This window comes from Hemiscyllium ocellatum, chromosome 12, assembly GCF_020745735.1.
Source record: "Hemiscyllium ocellatum isolate sHemOce1 chromosome 12, sHemOce1.pat.X.cur, whole genome shotgun sequence".
Taxonomy (NCBI): domain Eukaryota; kingdom Metazoa; phylum Chordata; class Chondrichthyes; order Orectolobiformes; family Hemiscylliidae; genus Hemiscyllium; species Hemiscyllium ocellatum.
In genome coordinates, this window is record NC_083412.1 from 39,049,255 (window position 1) to 39,070,878 (window position 21,624).

The 21,624-nt window shown below is 39.0% G+C and overlaps 1 protein-coding gene across 7 annotated transcripts in view; it reads left to right on the forward strand.

Annotated features, from left to right (window-relative positions):
• Positions 1-21,624, forward strand: part of dmd (dystrophin) — a 1,983,095-nt gene that overhangs the window by 1,817,943 nt on the left and 143,528 nt on the right. For all 7 annotated transcript variants that reach the window (XM_060833515.1, XM_060833512.1, XM_060833514.1 and 4 more), the window contains 2 exons: positions 17,072-17,150; positions 21,414-21,474. In XM_060833515.1, coding sequence (XP_060689498.1) covers positions 17,072-17,150; positions 21,414-21,474 — 140 coding nt within the window. The remainder of the gene's footprint in view (positions 1-17,071; positions 17,151-21,413; positions 21,475-21,624) is intronic.

A 21,624-nucleotide genomic window follows, 5' to 3' on the forward strand; every position in this document is an offset into this window, starting at 1 on the left:
AAGGGTGGGTTAGAAAGCTTGTCAATGACACAAAGGTTGGTGAAGTTGTGAAAAGCATGGAGGGCTGTTGTAGGTTGCAATGGGACATTGACTGGATGCAGAACTGGGCTGATAAGTGGCAGATGGAGTTCAACCTGGCAAAGTGTGAAGTCATTCATTTTGGAAGGTCAAATTTGAATGTTGAATAAAGGGTTAAAGTAGGATTCTTGGTATTGTGGAGGAACAGTGGGATCTTAGGGTCCATGTCCATAGATCGCTCAAAGTTGCCACCCAAGTTGATAGAATTGTTAACGAGGTCTCTAGTGTGTTGGCTTTCATTCGCAAAGGGATTGAGTTTAAGAGCCACAAAGTTATCCTGTAGCTCTATAGAGCCCTGGTTAGACCACACTTGGATTATTGTGTCCTGTTCTGATCGCTTCATTATAGAAAAGATGTGGAAGCTTTAGAGAGTACAGAGGAGATTTACCAGAATGCTGCCTGGACTGGAGGGTATGTCTTCTGAAGAAAGGTTGTGGGAGCTAAAGCTTTTATCATCGGAGCAAAGAAGGACGAGAGGTGACTCAATAGAGGTGCACAAGATGTTGACAGGCATAGATAGAGTGGACAGCCAGAGACTTTTTCCCATGGCAGAAATGGCTAACACGAGGGGGCATAATTCTAAGATGATTCAAGGAAGGTTTAGAGGAGATGTCAGAGATAGGTTCTTTACACAGAGAGTGCTGGGTGCATGGAAATTACTGATGGCAGTGGTAGTAGAGTGAGATACATTAGGGACATTTAAGTGAATCTTGGATAGGCACATGGATGATAGTACAATGAAGGGTATGTAGGTTAGTCTGATCTTAGAGTAGGATAAAAGGTCAGCACAACATCAAGGGCTGCATGGCCTGTACTATGCTGTACTGTTTTTTGTTCTGTGTTTTAATGCTTGAAGCGGCAAAAGCTGTTTGCGTATCATTTTGAATATAATAACATATCAAGGCAATTCACAGGAATATTAACAAACAAAATGTGGCCCTCAACCACAAATGCTCACTAGGACAGATTAAAGAGACAGATTCTAAGGAGTGTTTTGAAGAAGGAGAGAGAAGTTGAAATAGGGGGAAGTTTACAATCTGATTTCTATACCTTCCAACCGAGTTAGTTAAAAGGCTGACTGTCAATATTGGAGTGATTGAAATTGAGGCAGTGCAAGAGGCTAGATTTGAAGAGGCACAAGATCTTAGGAAGATTACACCACCTTCCTGCCAGTGTAGCACTAATGGGAACCAAGATTGATTTGGAGATGCTGGTGTTGGACTGGGATGTACAATGTTAAAAATCACACAACACCAGGTTATAGTCCAACAGGTTTATTTGGAAGCACTAGCTTTCAGAGCACTGCTCCTTCAACAGGTGGTTGTGGAGTATAAGATTGTAAGACACAGAATTTATAGCAAAAGTTTACAATGTGATGTAACTGAAATTATATCTTGAAAAAGACCTGGATTGTTTGTTAAGTCAGTTACATCACACTGTAAACTTTTGCTATAAATTCTGTGTCTTACAATCTTATTCTCCACAACCACCTGATGAAGGACCAGCGCTCCGAAAGCTAGTGCTTCCAAATAAACCTGTTGGACTATAGCCTGGTGTTGTGTGATTTTTAACGTGGAACCAAGATTGTTATCAAGTAGACAGCAACTCACAGGAAGTATCAAAATACTTGATGTAATCACCTTTACTTCTCATATTGAATCTAGTTCCTTCATTATATCAGAAGGACTCAATTCTAACCCCAGAGGACATCATTAAATACTTAAAAGCTACACTTTTCCTTAATCCCAATCACATTTCCAAAAATGATTTTTTATTTATGTCTATATAGTTATTTCAGTTCCTCATAAAATTTATCTGTTTGCAGTCTCTGTGGACTGAAGCATGGGGACAGCTTCCATATAAATCATCCTGGTGACACCTAACTTTATCACCGCCAGCATGACTCCATGTCTACTGTTGAGCTGGCTGTTTGCCAGTCTGACTAGCTGGACCGCAGTCATCTTGATTCATTCTTGTCACAAGCCATATTTTAGCCTGTGGTTCCATCCCTCTTCCTAGTGTCGTACTGAGGGCTGAATCTAATAGTGCATCATCTCATTGTTGTGTTTGTTTTTGAGATGAATGATATGCCTGATGGTCTGAATAACACAATTGTCTCTGAAATATTAACCTACCAAATGCCATTTGCACCTTCAACATCAGTGAAACTTGAATTCACATCCTAATAATGTCTAAGCTCCACTTCCTCAGTGTTCTTCATAAAGCTTTCTAAGTTCAACTTCCAAACCATTGGAAAACTGTTCAACACCCAACTCATTACTTGTCTGTATTATTGAACTTACTGATTATGGCTATTCTTTCCAATCTCCAAAACTTGCCCATCTGGCATACTTCAAGGTCTTTATCTTCCATTAATTATTATTTCATTGCTTAATTCTACCCTACCATTGTTTCAATTTAATAGCTCAAGCCAGAACAGTGCCACTGAAAGTAATCCACATCATGTATCACACACTATAGTGTACTTTTGAATTGCTCTGCAATTGTTTAACTATACAAGTTGATTGCAGACCCTGTGTTATATTTACAGCTAACCAGTCAGATCATATTTAACACATTATAAAAAGAATAAAGAAGTATCGAAGAGGGTGGAAAAATGTTTACATAGATGATCAGGAAACAATGGACAGCTTAGCTCGAAGAGATGACTGAAAAGTAACCAAATAAAGGATGTAGAATTATGGAGGGTTTTGATAAAATAGATACAGTAAGAGAATTTTTCCATTTTTGCCAGTAGCAAGAGTAGAGGACATTGATATATGATATGACAAAAAAAAACACGGTAGTGGGAGAAACATTTTTTTTTACTTAGAGGCTGGTATGAATGTGCAACTAGGTACCACAGAGAGTGGCTGGTGGTGAAGAGTGGAGATGTATCGAAGGAGAAGCCAGACAAAAAAAGGTTATATATAGTTTCTTTCTCTACAAGAGATTTCTCTGATTATATGAATTTAAGTGTAATTTGTGCTTGACCTGAGCTTTGTATCTGATCATAAAGTTCGTTGTTGTGGTTCTGTTCGCCGAGCTGGAAGTTTTTGCTGCAAACGTTTTGCTGCTCCTAGCCAGGGAACGAAACATTTGCAGCAAAAACTTCCAGCTCGGCGAACAGAACCACAACAACGGACACCCGAGCTACAAATCTTCAACCAGATCATAAAGTTCGGCTTGAAAAGTGTCCCATTCTCCATTAGCATCATTAATCACCTTGATGATGACGGAACTTCAACAACTCTTGACCCATATCCTTGTAAGGTGCTGAATGGAGTAAAGAAAGAACAATTAATTCTTTAAAACTGGAGCACTGAAAAGAAAAATAATTTAGATGCTGGAAATCTGAAATGGAAAACCAAAAATGCTGGGACATTCACCAGCACCTGTACGGGGAGCACCTTACAGGGAGCACCTGTAAGATAGGACCGAAAGGTAAATGTAACATTTCAGATCTACAAAAGCTCATTAAACTAGATATTGAACAAATGAACAGCTTACAAAGATAAATACAGACAGAAAAGAATGATTACTATGGGCACAGGAAATATTTTTTAAAAATGATTAATGCTTAGGTGGACAATGCAATGAAGTACATATGTGAGGATGTATAAATAGTTGAAACAGAACAGCAGTGTTGTCTCAAAAAATGTCTCATTCCAGTGGTTGACTGTGTAGTAGAAGAACCAAATCAGTGGACACCGGAAAATCACCATACAGCCAATTACATGGTCACTTATTCCTATCACTGACTTCCAAATTCATTATCTTTACATGTAATAACATCTAGTTCTGACAAAGGGTTGTAGATCCAAAATATTAGCTTTTCCTTTCTCCACATATGCTGCCTGATCTGCAGAATGTTTTCTGCATTTTTGTTTTTACTCTTCCTAATTGGAGGTGATTCTTTTAATAAAGTTCAGTTGGAGATAAAGTTCAAAGTTAATTTAATGGTCAGAGACTTTCTTTTACTGTCACTTCTTGGAAGTTAGATAAACAGAGCTAGCAATTGAACCAGACATTTCTCCTCAGCAACAATATATTCTGTAGCACAACTTGGCTCAAACTGATACTGTGTTTTGCACAGTTTGCTAAGAGCAATCTGCAAAGATACCCAAAATGCTCTGGTATGTATACCAAATACACTTCCATTAAAATATTCGGTTCAGTTAATGTGACCATGTTCCTCTATATGCAAAGGTAAATATGCTTTATTTAAAATATTATACACAAATTCATCCATCGCCCAGAATATGTTTTCCTTTGCACCTTTTCAACTGTTTCTGATTGCAACCATTTAACACTAAACTAATTAAGAGAATGAATAGAAAATTAAATGAATATTGAATTCTATTTTGGAATGTACAAGGTACAATTTTAACTTCTATCACAGTGTAAAATTGGTAACGTGGAATAATCCGACCATTCCTTTTATTCATTATTTCCACTGAAGGAATTGAAGCTGTGCAGAAAGAGGCTGAACAGCTATCTGGTTGTTTTACATGTATCAATCAATATTTCCCGTGTGAAGTGAAAACCATCAGTTGAAGGGTTTAGTTTGATTGAGTGAGTTGAATGATGCAAATGTGGAGTGTGGGAGAGAGTGATGGGGAAGTGGAAGACTGTAAAATTGGGTGCTGTGCCAGTGTCACTTCACCAATCACCCACCTGCCCTTGGCATTTTATCTACATTGAAGGATGCATCAGGCAGCTTGTCTGCCCTGGAGGCTCTTGAGTGGTGGAAATTTTGGACGTGCTAGATTCCTTCTGTTCATATACCCTGTGCCCACTAGGCACCTCTTTGACTCTACTCACCCTCCACCACCCATGTGGTTTCTCCATAACCACCATGCTGCACATGGTCCTCCACTCCACACACTGGCAGAAGCCTCCAACTTAGTCAGTGGGCTCTCTGATGAACTGCCATTGGTAGCACTGCTGGGACTCAAAAGCTGCAGGTTATCTGATCGACTGGCAGCTCCTGGAGGCAATATTCCCTCTCAGACGGAGGTGAACCCCTCCCAGATGGGGGCCTGTGTCTTGCTCCAAGTCAGGTGACTGTTTGACAAGCATAAAATCAACTCAGGACTACCCAACAAAGCAGACCTGAGCTCATTGACATTTTCAGTCAATGTTGGCTTCATCAATCCATGTAAAATTCAATCCATGATGGAAGGATGGAACCAAAAACATTGGTCTGTTTGTGCCTTAATAATTCAGTTTGTCAAAATAATAAAGCAGTTGCTAACACAATAAGAACCGTTATGGCATTTGAGAAGGAAGTCTTTGACATTTTGACTTCCTAAAAGACAGAGCTGCAAAACAAAGCAGAAAACGATATGTTTTCTGATGAGAGGACAGATGGAAACTTAAAAAAAAACTTCTTAACATGTCAGTAAGTGAGCATTAAATTGTAATTGTTACTTTGAGATGGTCATCTAAATTCAATTGCTTCCCCCCATCTCCATTAGTAACATTTGCTGTTATGTACCTCTGCCTGGAAATGGTGACAGATGCAATAAGGAATGAACATTGTAAAGCTGCTCAGTCGAGCTGTTCCAGTGGCTCTACAAGTTTATTCAGTGAGAAGCTGAACTGTATGGTGCCGGGCTATGCTGCATTAGCTGATGTCAGCCAGTGTTTATAATTAATCACTGTGCCCTTGGTTAGGAGGAGTAAATAAACAGAGCTTCAACTCTTGATCGCTCCCTGGAAATTTTGCTTGCAAGACTGCAGGCCTGATGGAGCAGAATTCAGCTTGACAATGGTGTATTGCAAACTCACTCCCCAGGCTTACCCAAAATAAGATATTACCATTCAGGAACCAAACAAATTGCTGGAAAAACTCAGCAGGTCTGGCAACATCTGTGGAGAGAAAGCAAAGTTAACACTTCAGATTCTTCAGAACTGACAATACCATTCAAGTATCGTCCACAAAATCAGCGTTTTTTTCTCAGACTTTACAGTGGCTGTAAAGATGTAGCCGAGCTAGTTTAATAGTTAAGACTATTGAATGATTCCAACATCCTAAAGGGGGGAACGATCTGTAAAGGCACCTAAATTTGATCTTTATCTCAATTGCTTGCTGAAAATGTATGTGTGTGAATATAGGATGTGTGTAAAACATGTATCGGTCTTGATACTCTCCAAAGTGTACATCCACTCTTTAGACTGACAAAATATGTGGGCGAAAGTGAGGACTGCAAATGCTGGAGATAGAGTCGAGAGTGTGGTGCTGGAAAAACACAGCAGGTCAGGCAGCATCCAAGAAACATGAGAGTTGATGCTTCGGGCAAAAGCCCTTCTTATGGATGAAGCCTCATCCCATATAATAAATGGGCATGAGTTCAAATAATGTCAGTTGACAATCTTCCAGCACAAGTGGCACAGTGGTTAGCATTGCTGCCTCACAGCGCCTGTAGACCCGGGTTCAATTCCCGACTCAGGCTACTGACTGTGTGGAGTTTGCACGTTCTCCCCGTGTCTGCGTGGGTTTCCTCCGGGTGCTCCGGTTTCCTCCCACAGTCCAAAGATGTGCGGGTCAGGTGAATTGGCCAAGCTAAAATTGCCCGTAGTGTTAGGTAAGGGGTAAATGTAGGGGTATGGGTGGGTTTCGCTTCGGCGGGTCGGTGTGGACTTGTTGGGCCGAAGGGCCTGTTTCCACACTGTAAGTCTAATCTAAAGTCTGTACTTGGAGCAGTCAGAAGTAAGTCATTCAATCCCTCTAGAGTGTGGTGCTGGAAAAGCACAGCAAGTCAGGCAGCATCAGAAGAGCAGGAGAATCGACATTTGGGGCATAAGCCCTTTATCAAGAATTCAATCCTTCTAGCCCATTTTGCCTTGCAATAGTTTCACAGCTGATCTATCTTTGGCCTCATATCCATGTTGCTCTTACTCCCAATAACCTTTGGCTCCTTTGTTCGCCAAGAATCTCTATACCACTGCCTTAAAAATGTACAATGGTGCCACCTCCACCATTTTCTGGGGAAGACAATTCCAAACACTCATGACCCTCTGAGAGAAAAGTCACTCTTTATCTCTGTTTTAAATGAGACACCATTTATTTTTTAAAATTACACTTATTTGTCGTCCGTCCCATAAGTGAAACGTCCTTTCAGGATCCACCCTGGTAAGCCCCTTCAGGATATTATACATATATCTGAGAGGCTAGCAAGAGAAAGATTTTTGTTTTAATCTAGTCACAATGAACAGAGTTTGTTCACTGTTTTAAACAGTGCATCCAGTTCCTCAATTATGTTGATTTCCATGATCTTGATCCAGTACAAAATACCCTGATGCTTTGTGGCTCGAGAAAGAAAAATAAAGCGGCCTGCGCATCTACAGTTAGTTTATGAAACCGTCGTTTAGATTGAGAGTCCTTTTAGGAGTGTCCTGTGGGCCAGCATTAAATGTGTAAATTTTTAACATGGATATTTGCATTAATTCTACCTATTATCTGCCACTGTTGTTCAGAATTATCAGCCAGTTCCCTTAATGTGTTCTTCTTGCTAATGCACTTGTGCTGTAGAGGTACACATGTTTTGTTTACTTTCTGCTAGTTACAGTGCACTGCTTTGGAGTGACAAAAGGGGCAACTTTTTATGTACGCAGCTTACAGAGTAGTTTGTCTACTTCAACGTCTAACCAAAAAGTCTCTGTCACTCAATGACTTACTTTGTCCTGTCTCTTTAATTTTATCATCTCTACTCTTTCATTTAATAGTCTCCAAACAAACTACATTGTTCACACTTACCATGTCAATCAAATGGTGCAATCAATTCCAATTATCACATGAGCCAATTACAAAGAGACTACTTATGGCATGTTAAGCATGCCGGCTGTTTTGGGCAGTTCATTAAAATCTTCAATAAATTTGTAGTTCATTAATCAACTTCATTGGTAAGATCAGCCCTTTGTCTAAATAATTGATTTTTATCAAAGGCCTCAAAATGGGACCATGAAATGGAAATAAAATAAGGAAGAATTGCACAGTTGAAACCAGCCATGGTTTCATAGGCTGCTGTCTAATCCTTATTACCTAAATATATCAAATAAAAAACCTGTCAAAAATACATTAGCTGTCTTCAGTCTGTTACGACAAAACGAGAAGTCTTATCACTAAAACTGACATAATTTATTATGGTTTAATCAGACATTGCTTATCCTGGCAACCATGTTAATGACAGTGTGCTCACTGTTAACTACCGAGACCTGTATTTTTTTGCAACTCAATGACTTTGGCTTGGCATTAGTCTACTCTCTAAATGGCTGCTGCAACCTTGTATGTCTTCTTTTCTTCATGCAATTTCAGTGTCTCCCTCCTTTCTTTCCATACCCCATGATCCCTTTAGCCGCAAGGATTACGTCCAGTTCCTCTTGAATATATCTAATGAACTGGTCCCAATAGCTTCCCATGGTAGAGAATTCCACAGGTTCACAAATCTCTGAGTGAAGAAATTATTCCTCATCTCAGTCCTGAATGGCATGTCCGTTATTTTGTGACCCCTCGTTCTGGACTTCCCCAACATCGGGACCATTCTTCCCACGTCTAGTCTGTCCAGTCCCATCAGGATTTTATATGTTTCATTAATATCCTCCATCATTCTTCTCTTAGTTTCTTCCATTTTCCCTGGAATAGTCATAATATTTGCTGATTATCCTCTCCATCTCCTGCCGTCATTCACCCATTCCTCTTCAATCCTGCTGCATTAAATTCTCTCAATATGATGTCCTTCCATCTGATCTTAAATCTTCTTTCCTTTCGTCTAAGCAATCTGATCTTAGTCACTCAACTCAACACATACCTTTGCTGTCTCCCTAAAACAAATGACTATTTCAATTTCTTCTTGGCCTTTTTCTTCAATGCTTCCACAATCTTCACTGACCTTCTCTGATGTTCTGGCTTCTGATTGTTGTTTCTCCTCAGTTCACATATCCATCTGAGCATTCATATCTCATTTCACCAGTGTCCAGATGTTGTCCCCCACTTCCTGAAGTTGCCCATATTGCTAAATGAAATAAAAAAGTCTTCATCATTGGCCAAACACGGAAAAAAAGCCTCCTGCTAGTCACTACCTACTATCCCAGCTCAGCTAATTATCAATACCTCACTATGTTACACAATTTGGAAGAATCCCTAGGGGTAACATGGTCACAATGTAATCTGGATGGGGTACTGGAGGCTTGCACCAGTACTGACCAAATTGGTCAAGTCCCAAGGTTCATAGCTACCAAACTGAATTTATGGCAGATAGTGAGGAAATATTCTATTTGTTCTTGTCCTTGACAACCTACTTCCTATAAATGCGCTTGTCCATGTCAGTATCAGTAGGAAGTACATGTGCCTGATTATTGTGGAGACAATATATATTTGTGGACAAACTGCAAAGACAATGGACCTTCACAACATTTCATCTGTACCTCGAACCAAGCTGTTCCAGTGCAGCTACAACACTGACAATGCGGAAGATTGCTCAGCTATGTCAAAAAGCAGGACAAATCCAACCCTGCCAATTACACTATATTAGTCTACCCTGAATTATCAGCAAAATGCTGTAGGGGGTCATCGTCCCTGCTAACAAGTGGCACTCTCAAAGGAATAACCTGTCCATCGGTGCTCAGTTCAGGCTCCATCAAGGCTATCTGGCTTCTGACTTCATTACAGCCTTGGTGTAAATATGGATAAAAAATATTCTGAATTCCAGAGATGAGGTGAAATTGACTACCCTTGTCATCTAGACAACTTCAACCAACTGTGGCATCAGAGAGCCATAGCAAACTGGGAGTCAATAGGAATGGGAGTTGGAGGGGGAAACTCTCTCCTCTGATGGATACACATCTAGACAGAGCTGGTTAAGGCTGTTAAGGCTCCATCATCTCAGTCCAGGATCACATCTGAAGAAGTTCTTAGAATGGTGTCCTCGGCCTAACCATATTCAGTTGCTTCATCAATAACCTTCCATCCATTATAAGATCAGAAATGGGGATGTTTGCTGCTAATTACACAATGTTCAGCATTGTTCAAGACTCTTCTGAAGCAGGCTAGATCCATATGTTGGCCATACCTAGTCAACAGTCAGGCTTGAGTTGATAAGTGACAAATGTAAAGACTGTATCTTTTTATTTTTCTTTATTTTTAATTATAGAACCAAAACAGGAAAAACAAGGAATTTTGAAGGATTTCTGTTCTTTTTAAAAGCAAATTAACTGACTCTCATTGTCAGTGCTGTTTAGAGAGCTGTTAGTTCAAGTTTTAGGGCAAGCCTAGTTACAGACAATCTGGAGCCTGAGAGCTGTGTATGAATGGAGATTTGACCAGCAACAAGTCACTAACTGGTCTCTAAAATGGTCACCAGTTATCAATGATGAAGACCTCCTGCCAACAACTATGTGACTGGAAACAGTGACATTTAGTTAATAATTCAGAGACATAAGTATGAGCCAGTCACCTTGTGTCTCCTGCAAATGATTACATGTACCTGGAGAAGCAAGATCAATGAGCAATGTCCTGATCAGCAGAAGGATCATTTCAACAAACACTACAGACAGGGACCACAGAACTGCCTTTCCAGTCTTCACCTCTGCCCATAAGACCCAGACTGGTTTTATGTGCAGCTGTTTTTATATGTGTAGATCTAACTTCTCTAGTTCTGTTAGAATTCATACATTTCTAAGAGATCTCCACTCATTCTTTTGAACTCCAGTGTGCCTGCACACTTAGTAGCAGTGACTGGTGCATGAGGACACCCAGGTCTCATTGGACAATCCCCTCTGTCAATTTACAGCTATTTAAATAATAATTACTTTTGTTACTGAAGTGGATAACCTCTGTATTACTGCACTGCCATGCATGTTCCTACTTGCTCAGCCTGTCCAAATCACACCACAACATCTCTGCATCCTCCTTACAGCTCACTCTTCCATCCAGTTTTGTGTTATGTGCAAATATTTGAATATTACATTTAGTTCCCTTATCTAAATCATTAATATATATTGTGAATGGCTGGGGTCCTAGTACCAATCCCTGCGGTCTTCCACTAGCCACTTTATGTCGTTCTGAAAATGACCCATTTATTCCTACTTTGTTTCCTGTCTGCTGTCAAAACTACCAATTTGTATCCATCTCAATACACTAGGTCCCAATCCCGTGCACTTTAATTTTATACATGAATCGTTTATGTGGGACTTTGTCAAAAGCCATCTGAAAGTCCAAATGAACCACATTGACTGGCTCCCCTTCATAAATTCTATGTCACAAAGCTGGTCCTTTTTTTTTCCTAAAAGCTGATCCTTTTCTCAAGGGTACTGTATCCTTGATTTTTTTTCAGAGGGGACGTAAAACACTCGGGCTCCAAAATGACTGGGTTTGGTACAGAGATAAAAGGGTATTGAAGGCCTTTTTTGTTTATACATAAACAGATGAGACTTTAGTTTTTTGAAGTAACCTGTATAAGTCAAGGGGGCGTGGCCAGCTCTCTAGCTGGGCAGTTTAGTTCAAACTTTATTTGGGAGTTCAGCTGTGGAGCTGTATGGAAACAGCTGCTTGACTCTCTCTCCTGCTGCCCTTCTAACTTCAACCTGTAAGCCTTTGTTTCATTTTTACTGTGTTTAAAGGGTTTGTTTATTGGGGCTGTTGTGCATATTCAGAACAGCATGATTAAGTCTAGTTTGGATTGACTGCGTTCTGTAGGTGTTCTTTATTGTGTTCTTTGTATTTCAGTCTGTAATTTTGTCAACCCAACTAACTTACTCCGGGTAATTTTCACTGTACACTTATCGAAACAAATTGCAAAGTTATGGTCTGGGCTGCCTGCTTAAGAACGTTTTGAGTGGTCTGGCTTAGTCCACGACATCTATCAGTTATATCCTCAAAAGATTCCAGTAGATTTGTTGAGCATGATTTCCTTTTTGTAAATCCGTGCTGACTGTGTCTGATTTTACCATTGATCTATGATTCCTGAATTTCTTTCTACCTCTCTTTTTAAATAGTGGGGTTAAATTAGCTACCCTCCAGTCTGTATGAATTGTACCAGAGTCTTTAACATTTTGGAAAATGACTGCCATTTCATCAACTATTTCTAGGTCACTTCCTTAAATACTCTGGCATGTAGATTACCATATCCTAGAGAGTTATCAGCCTTCAATCATATCAATTTCTCCAACACCATTTCACTACTAATACAGATTTGCTTTGATTCCCCCTTGTCACTAAACCCTGTATTCGCCATCATTTCTGTTACATTATATACATCTTCCGTAATGAAGACAGAAGCAAAGTATGAACTTAGTTCATCAGCCATTTCTTTGTTCCAATTATACATTCCCCTGCTTCTTATTGTCAGGGGCCTACTTAGTTTTCACTAATCTTTTACTCTTCATGTACTATAAAAACTTTTACAGTTAATTCTTATGTTCCCAGAAAGCTTACTCTCATACTCTATTTTCCCCTTCTTAATCAATCCTTTGATTCTCCTTTGCTTACATTTTACACTACTCCCAATTCTCAGATTTTATTGCTTGTATCTTGTGAATTTGTATACCCCATTTTTGCATCTAATGCTATCTCATTTCCATTGTAAGCCAGGGTTGGGCCACTGTTCTGTTTCCACTCTTGCACCAAACAGAAATTTTTTTTTGTAGTTCACCCATTCACACTTTGAATGGTTGTCATTGCCTCGCCACTGTCATTCCTTTCAGTAACATTTTCTAATCCATCAAAGTCAACTCATGCCTCATACCATTGTAGTTTCCTTTATGAAGATTCAGGACCCTAGTCTCAGAATTAATTATCTCACTGTCCATCTGATAGCATTCTATTATATTATCATCACTTATCCCCAAGGGGATTCTCCCAGCTACATTATCAATATTCTTTTCTCATTCTAAGATGGCCTGTTCTCCAGAAAGCCATCCCATATGCATGCTAGGAATTCCTCTTCTACACCATTGAGACTAATTTGATTCACTCAATCTATAAGCAGGTTAAAGTCCCCTTTACATTGCTTAATCTCCATGCTTATACTGCTGCAGCCCTTTATACAGTTCAGCATATTACATTCCCCTCATGCTGGCAGTGAGAATTTCCAGCAGCAGAAACATTTTCTGTTGGGAGTTCACAGTGTACATTGAAACAGTTTGATGGTCATTGAACTCAGATATGTGAGTGAGTTCTGTTACCTGAAGGTTCAAATTAGAAATGGAAAACCTACATGCAGGATTAAAGAAACCAGATGTAGCCAGAAACAAGGTTAAACTCCAATCCATTTGATCCAACACTTTGTTTCAACTTTGTGCTCATTGTGAATTACCCATTTTGGTCATCTGTCTCTACATTGGGACTCTAATTTTTGTGTGTTCTGTACTATGTATTCATGTTCATTGGAAATTGGGTTATGAATCCTCTGACAAGTAACCTCAAACTCATGTTACACAGCTGTTGTGACACGTCGAGCAGTTGGGAAGATAACCTTGTCTATTTTCAGTTCAGGTTGGATTTGTGCTCAGGTTTGGACCATCATTCAGTCCACAGTCCTCACAGATTAGTTAAAAGGGACTGCAGCTACAGCAGTTTCTTGTGTCTGTATTTTAAAATAGATTCTTCAGAAAATCTATTGGAACAACAGCTTGCGGTCATTTTGTAAAGTGGTCAAGAAAATCGATTTAAAGTGAAAAGATTGTAATGCCTGGGCATCAATGTTCTCCAGATTGTTCTCTAATGTCTTTCCAAAAGGTGGGGAGTGAAAGTTTGCAAGAAAGCAGCCATTAAACCAATATCATACTTAATATTTTTCAAGAATATAAAAATGTATAACAACTGGAAGATCTTGATCCTCCGTTGTGAAAACTTAAAGCACGGTTGTTAAAGATGATAAATTTTATTTCAGTCTGGTACCCTATTCAGAATATCAAGGATAATACAGCATGTCAAGTATCTGGTGTTTTGTAGGTTAATAAAAGGCGGAATTCTTTTTGCTTTTTATGAACTCCATCAATAGTAATCCATTTGCAATTTACTTCAGTAGTTATCTTTGGATAGGAGGCTACTGTCTATTTGAATTTGCTTTACTATGAAAGAAAGGGAGGAAGATCAAATCACATTCCATATTGATCTGTTAAGAAAAGCTTTGTGTTGATGCGACAGCTGAAAGCCAACAGGAAAATAACACACTTTCAAATGATTGAGGCAGTTTAATACGTTATTAAAAGAGATCTTGGTCAGTGGTGATCTTTATGGCAAAGATTCATTGGGGATTCAAACGATCTGATTATGAGTATTTTGATCCTTAAATAAGCATGTATTTTGCAAATATTACATGTAAAACACAATATTGAAATGATAGGAAGTAAGTCACAAGACAACTAAAACTCTGCACAGTGCGAGATGTTTGTGTCACATTGTACAGGTTGCAATAGTTCATGTTATATTTCAAGCAAGATGCTGACTTCATCAATATTAAATCCTATTTATCCCTAAAATTGCAATCTGAGAGCATTTTTATTATTAAAGCTGTGGCTGAATTGGTTGCATTGTCATCAATGAGTGACAAAGCCAAGGGTTCAAGTTCCAAACCAGAATCTTAAAACAAAGTTCAAGTCTGACACTCCACTGCTGTACTGAGGGAGTGCTGCACTGTCAGAGGTGCTGTTTCTCTGACGTGATGTTAAAGCATGTCCCTATCCTCCTTCTTGAGTGAATGTAAAAGATCCCAATTTGAGAAAAAAACAGGATGTTATCACTGCTGCAGAAAACAGAATGGCTCAGATACTCTGATTGCCAGAGTTGTTGGAGCAGCACAAACTGGAGTTGCACTTTGGGGCTATGCAGAAATCCCAATGCAGTTAGAGGTTTATAAATGTACTCTAACTCCTGAGTGAACTCCTGATTCAGCAATGACATCCCACCTACCTATATTAACATCGCCCCCTCCTCCCTGCAACCCCCCCTAGCCTCTGGCAGTCTCCAGATCTGATAACCCTATCCTCCACCTGTCTCAACTACCCTTGACCTAACTATGCCATGTAAAAGACTCAACTGCGAACCGGTCAGACCCAGGAGGAAGCAGCCAATTACTGTTTTGTCGAAGGTGGTCATTGTGTGACATAACTGTTACATGCCCGTCATCAGCCCAAAATGGAATATTGTTCAGGTCTTGCTGCGTGCAGACATATATCTTGTCTGAGGCTCTATGAAGAGAACAGAATATTGAAAACAGGAAAATAAACATTTGACCTTCTGATGAAGTAAAGGTCATTGATGAACATCACAAGTGAAGATGGTTGAAGCCTGACATTAGGATAATTACAGAGCTGCATGTCACTCAGAAAGTTACTGTGACTCTAGCCTTTTACGTTTTGGGCTTCTTCTAATTGGTGGGTATCACCAGTAATATCTGAGTTAGCTGTGCACACTTTCGCTCAAGAGGTCACAGGTATGTGTTTGCTCCCTGTCAGGAATTCTTCACCATCTCTGATGCTGACCTGCAGTAGAAGATTAGATTCCCTACAGTGTGGAAACAGGCCCTTTGGCCCAACAAGTCCACACTGACCCTCCAAAGAGCAACCCACAGAGTCCCATTCCCCTACATTTACCCCTGACTAATGCACCTAGTACTACAGGCAATTTAGCATGGCCAATTCACCTAACCTGCACATCTTTGGATTTTGGGAGGAAACCGAAGAGAGAAAAATAATTTGTTCCCTTGAAAGATGGAGGGTCAATGACTGCAAGCATGTATATGTTCCCTGCCTGCTTCACTGCAGGACCAAACCCTTTATTATATATAGTAAGGGATTCTTCCTTAAATGTGCAATATCTTTGTGACCATTAGCATTGAGTTACACATTTCTGTGTCTGTTATCCTGGCATTATTGATCTGCAATGATATTAATCTGTATCAATCTTCAGTAGCCACTGTCTTGAATCCAGACTGTTCAGATGTTAGCCCTGCTGTTTTGTGGTGATTTACCCACTGAACACCTTGGCTTGTTACTCCTGTTGGCAACCTGGATACAATCATATTGCATGTTTTCAGTAATGGTCATGCCATACCTAGGGCTCACAGAGAAAAAGTCTTTAAACTCTTTGAGCTGAGTTTCCAACAGTTGTGAAATCACTGATCTCTGTCTAAAGCACAATGATTCTGCTGTTCAGTGGGCATATATAATTCACCAGGGTAGGATAATTTTGAGGTAGGACTGTGCTACAAATGGCATTTTTTTAGATTTGATTAGTTACAGTGTGGAAACAGGCCCTTCGGCCTAACAAGCCCACACCGACCCTCTGAAGGGTAACCCACCCAAATCCATTCCCCTACATTTACCCTTCACCTAACACTACGGGCAATTTAGCAAGGCCAATTCACCTAACCTGTACATTTTTAGACTGTGGGAGGAAACCCACGCAGACATGGGGAGAATGTGCAAACTCCACACAGATAGTCACCTGAGGCAGGAATTGAACCTGGGTCTCTGGCACTGTGAGGCAGCAGTGCTAACCATTGTGCCACGTGTCGCCCCTTACCAACTCACGTATTGTATTTTCATAATCTACCACAACTTTCAGCCAAATTTACTTTAAATGTAAGTTGAAATTTTCATTTTTTGGCCAGAGATTGTGTCACTATAACTATAGATGCCAAGTAAGTCCTAATGGTGACACTTCTAAACATTTACTTATAATCTTTCTTATCAGAATATAAGGAACTTGGAAGGAGAAAGGAAGATAAATCCCATTTGTGTTAAAGGTATTCTCCCATTGATCTTTTTTAGTTACTTGTCATAGGGTTTGTCGAAATATTTTAGCCCCAAGAAGAAAATTAGATGAAAATTTATTGGTCACAGAAAGTGAAGATTGGTGTACGACGATATTCACTTTTTAACTCCTTGACAATCTTGTCAATGAGGAAATGTTGTTTTGCAATTAATAAAAATAGCAGTTGGATATATCCTTTCAGCCATTCTAATAATTCCTTCTCTTTCTTTTCAGATATCCATAGATGAACGCTTGAAGCAGCTGCATGAAGCACATAGAGATTTTGGTCCTACATCCCAACACTTCCTGTCCAGTAAGTATTAGATTTTTGATATTCTGAAGTGGTCCTTCAATCACATTCTGGAAGTGCTTTCTGCATGTAAAGCAAATAAATATAACATAATGGGGAGAATGAAATTAAAAATATTTATTTCACATATTTTATTTTCTAATTACATTGATTTTCGCTTCACTAAAATAAATCTTTCATTTTCTTTGAACACTTGCTTCACTTTAATCGAACCAGAGATGTTTTGAATGAACTTTTTAAAAAAAATCTGACTTTAGGTAAATGATTAAAGGAGCTAATGGTGGGTTAATTGCTGAAGTGTTTACTATGTTGAACTTTTATGACCGAGAGAAAGAAGAGCCAGAGGCCTAAAGCAGATTCAGTTCAGAATAAAATGTTCAACAGATAACATAATGTAGACTTAGTCAGAGAAAAGTCAGCAAATTGCCTCTCCTACATGTCTCAGAAAGAGATTGAGAGATTCACATGTGGTGCATATGCAGAACATCACCAAAAGGAAACACTTGCAACCTCAACAATTAAGTGAGCAATGGAAGAGTGAAGAGAGAAACATAGAATATAGGAGCAGAAACAGCCAATTAAGCCCTTCAAGCCTGCTCCTACTCAGTACACTGCTCCCACTTTCTCCCCATTTCCTTTGATTCCTTTAGTCCTCAGAACTATGTCGACGCCTTTCTTGAAAATCTTCAATGTTTTGCCCTGAACAATGTTCAATGTTTGCTGTGGCAGAGATCTCCACAAGCTTGTGACTGTCCGGGTGAAGAGGTCTCTTCTCATCTTTGACCTAAAAGATTAAGCCTTTGTCCTGGTTCTGGATTCCCCAGTCATTGAGAATATACTTCTTGCACCTACTTTTTCTGGTCCTATTAGAATGTTAAGGTTTCGGAGGCTTCCCCTCATTCTTTTAAATGCTACAAAGTACAGACCTAGCCTATCCAGTCTCCCTGCATATATCAGACCTGCCATCCCAGGAATCAGTTTGTAAAATTTTATGGCACTCCATCAGTAATCAGAACATCCTTCCTCAAATAAGGCAATCAAATCTGCAGATGATACTCCAGGTATAGTTGGAGCAAGACATCCCTGCTCCTGTAGTGGAACCCTCTCACTATGAAGACCAACTTACCATTTGCCTTCTTCAACAACTGTTGCACCTGTCAAGGAGTGATACTTCACTGCTGCTGAGGGTGTGCAGAGGATATTGCTGGGAAAAAGAGTTGAATCATTGAGTTTGCTGTTTATGATAAGATCTTTCCATTTGTTTTAAATATTTAGCTATTATTCCTTTCACTTTGAGTAATAAACTATATTCTTTTGTTAAAAGAACAGCTTTATGTGAATATGTTTAGTGACTGAATACCATGGTAATTAAATTGAAAAAAATCACATTGTCAAACCAGGTTTCTTGCTGGAAACTGATTTCTCTCAATATTACCATCAGCAGGCATTATGATACTTTACATTGGCATTCTTGTGAATGTCCTGATGAGTACAAGATGAACAGCTTGGAAAAAGGTGTGAATGTTCTTTTCAGCCGTATTTAGGTTGTCTCAGATATGTGCTGTGTGATGATTTCTTTTGACAGACTTCAAATCAGACAGAGGTCAAGGTGGCACAGAGTAATAGTTGGGGTCAAGGATAGAAATCCATGATCAAATTGTTCTATTAATTTTCATTTCATAAGCCAGATTTTCCTCAACTTGTGGAAATTTATTTAAGAGGCATGATCTTTACATTTCTGCACAGTTACTTTAAAAGGACCAACTTACGGTTTGCTTTTGCGGGAACTTCCTGATTGTTGAATGGCCCCACAGTTCAGAGAGAACATTGTTTTGACACAAATTTCAGGTAATTTTATGGTGAGAGGTAAAGTGGGATTGGGATCATCACATTGCCTGCCCAAATGGTAGCAGAAACATATACTGCCCAACCATTAGAAACCCTGTGCCAGGGTGTACAGATTGGAGCTTGTATCTCCATGTGTGCAAGAAGAATGTTTGCAGATACACTGGAAGTCATCAGTGTTTTATATTCTGCATCCTGGAACACTGACCACTTCTGCCACATAGCATGTTATGAAGACCTGGTGAGAAAGTTTCTATAAGCATTTTAACCCCCACCACAAACTTGGTTATCATCAGTGGTGAAGGGTGAAATTTGAGACTAACATTTATTGACATTTGTTTCGCTGCCATCGTAGTGATGTTTTGTGTGTGGTTTGAATAAATTAGAAGGATTGGCGGATGCATATTCTCCTGTTTACATTTTGGCCATTGTCACCTGTCAGCTCAGAGTGCTTTCTGAGTAGAACTCTCAAGGCAACTTAAAGTATATTTACTTTAACAAGTTGTCAGTTATGGTAACTTTGGTATAGCAGAAAATGCAATGAAGGACTGCTTGTACTATTGGAGTTTTTATAATTCTTCAAATGTCTCATAGATGACATTAGCATAAATTATTACCTCAAAAACATTTTGGAACATCTTGAGGTTTATATAAATGTAAACCTTTCATTTCTATTCACAAAATAGCAACATTTATTGGTACTCTGTAAACAAACATTGCATAATGCTGCAGACTATCGGAGATATTTTGTACTTGTTAGATTGTAGTAATCTTAACCACTTGGAAATGTGCATTAGACGAGCAGGTACAGTTTCTTTGTCAACACTGTAGCTGCTCTGTAAAAAAAAATGTCCATATAAGCACTGTAAGATGTTAGAAAGCTGTCTGTGGTGAATAGTAGATCTTCTGATTAGCATTTGTATTAGGGTTTATAAATGCTCCTAGAGACTGACCACATAGTTTTCTTTCTTTAAAAAAAAATGAGGACATTGATTAATTCTGTATTATTTAACATCAGTAAACATGGCTGTCTTTTCCTGTTAATATCTTGAAAACTTGATGAGATCATCCCTTAACCTTCTAAATTCTAGAAAAAAACAGGCCTACTTTGTATAATCTCTCCTCATAACTTAAACCCTGAAGTCCAGATACCATTCTTGCAAACTTACATTGTAGTCTCTCCAAAGCCAGTATACCCTTCCTAAGGTGTGGTGACTAGTTTTGCTTACAGTACTTCAAGTGGGGTCTAACCAGGATTTTGTATTTCAGTAACATTGTACTCCAGTTTTCTAGATATAAAGGCCACCATTCCATTAGTTTTCTTGATTTGTTTTGCACCTATCTGGGGCATTTTAAAGATCTACTGACTCAAACTTCCAAGCCTCCGATTATCCGCTGTATTTAACTTCATATTATTGAGAAAGCCTTAATATATCCTTTATTGATCCAAAAGGGTTAACATCCCATATTGAACTCTATGTGCTACAATTTCGCCCATTTGCCTAGTTTATCAATATCCCTTTGTAATATATTGCTGTCATCTGCACTGTCTACAATGTTGTCTCACTTTTGTGTCAGCAACAAATTTGGATATATGACACAATCCAAGTAATTAATAAACAAGGCAATTAATTGAGGCCCTAACACAGATCCCTTTTGGGACACCATTGGTCACAACCTGCCAATCTGAGTACCTACCCACTATCCCCACTTTCCATCGATTGCCACTCCCAGCCACGTCAGTGAGCTGGACTAGCCTAAATTAAAGGTTTCCTCTGAAAGACAGTACATCTGATAATTCAACACTCACTCAGAGATCAAGTTCTAGAGTGGAACTCACATCCAGACTTTCCATCACTGAAGTGACTTTGAACTGAAATTGTGACCTTCAAAGATTTTGATTTTCCACTTGAATATTTACATATTTGGAGTTTCCATCAGAATAAATACTTAGTTAAACAAGACCAGTGAACTTTATTGTGCTTTTAGATGATTTTATTCAAAATATTTTACAGAAAGTTTGTTTTGTGTCCATTGTATCATACTGATCCTATAGTTATGCTAACAATAACACAGAATGACATTCCTCGAATGGTGATTTATTGAACATGTTTTTATTGTTTGTTTTCTTGCTGTGACATGTGATGGTGGCATTAAAAGCAATGCACATTGTAATTATTGACTCTCCAGGTTTGCAAACCATGAGTTCGACCATTATTTTTGTGGTTGAAAGAGTTCAATTTCAAGCAGGTTATAGAAAAATTTCTCAGTCCGCTAAGTTAATCCTTCCCTTCTTCACGAGCAGCTGAGCAAATAGATGAAGATCTGCTGAGCTGAGTGTAAAAACAGTCATTTTAATGATTAATGTATTCTTCTTATTTACTCTAGGATTAACCTTTTCTTTTGGTTTCTTGTTTTCAGCTTCTGTCCAAGGTCCTTGGGAGCGAGCGATATCACCCAACAAAGTGCCCTACTATATCAAGTAAGTGCTACTTTTAAAACTGTACATTACATCTTAAAAAGGAATGTAATGTTCTTGTTAAGTATACAACTGAAAGCTCATAGAAATAGAGGCAGTATTACAGATGGTCTGAAAAAATTGCTTCTGTCTTGCTCTAAGACCTGTGTCAGT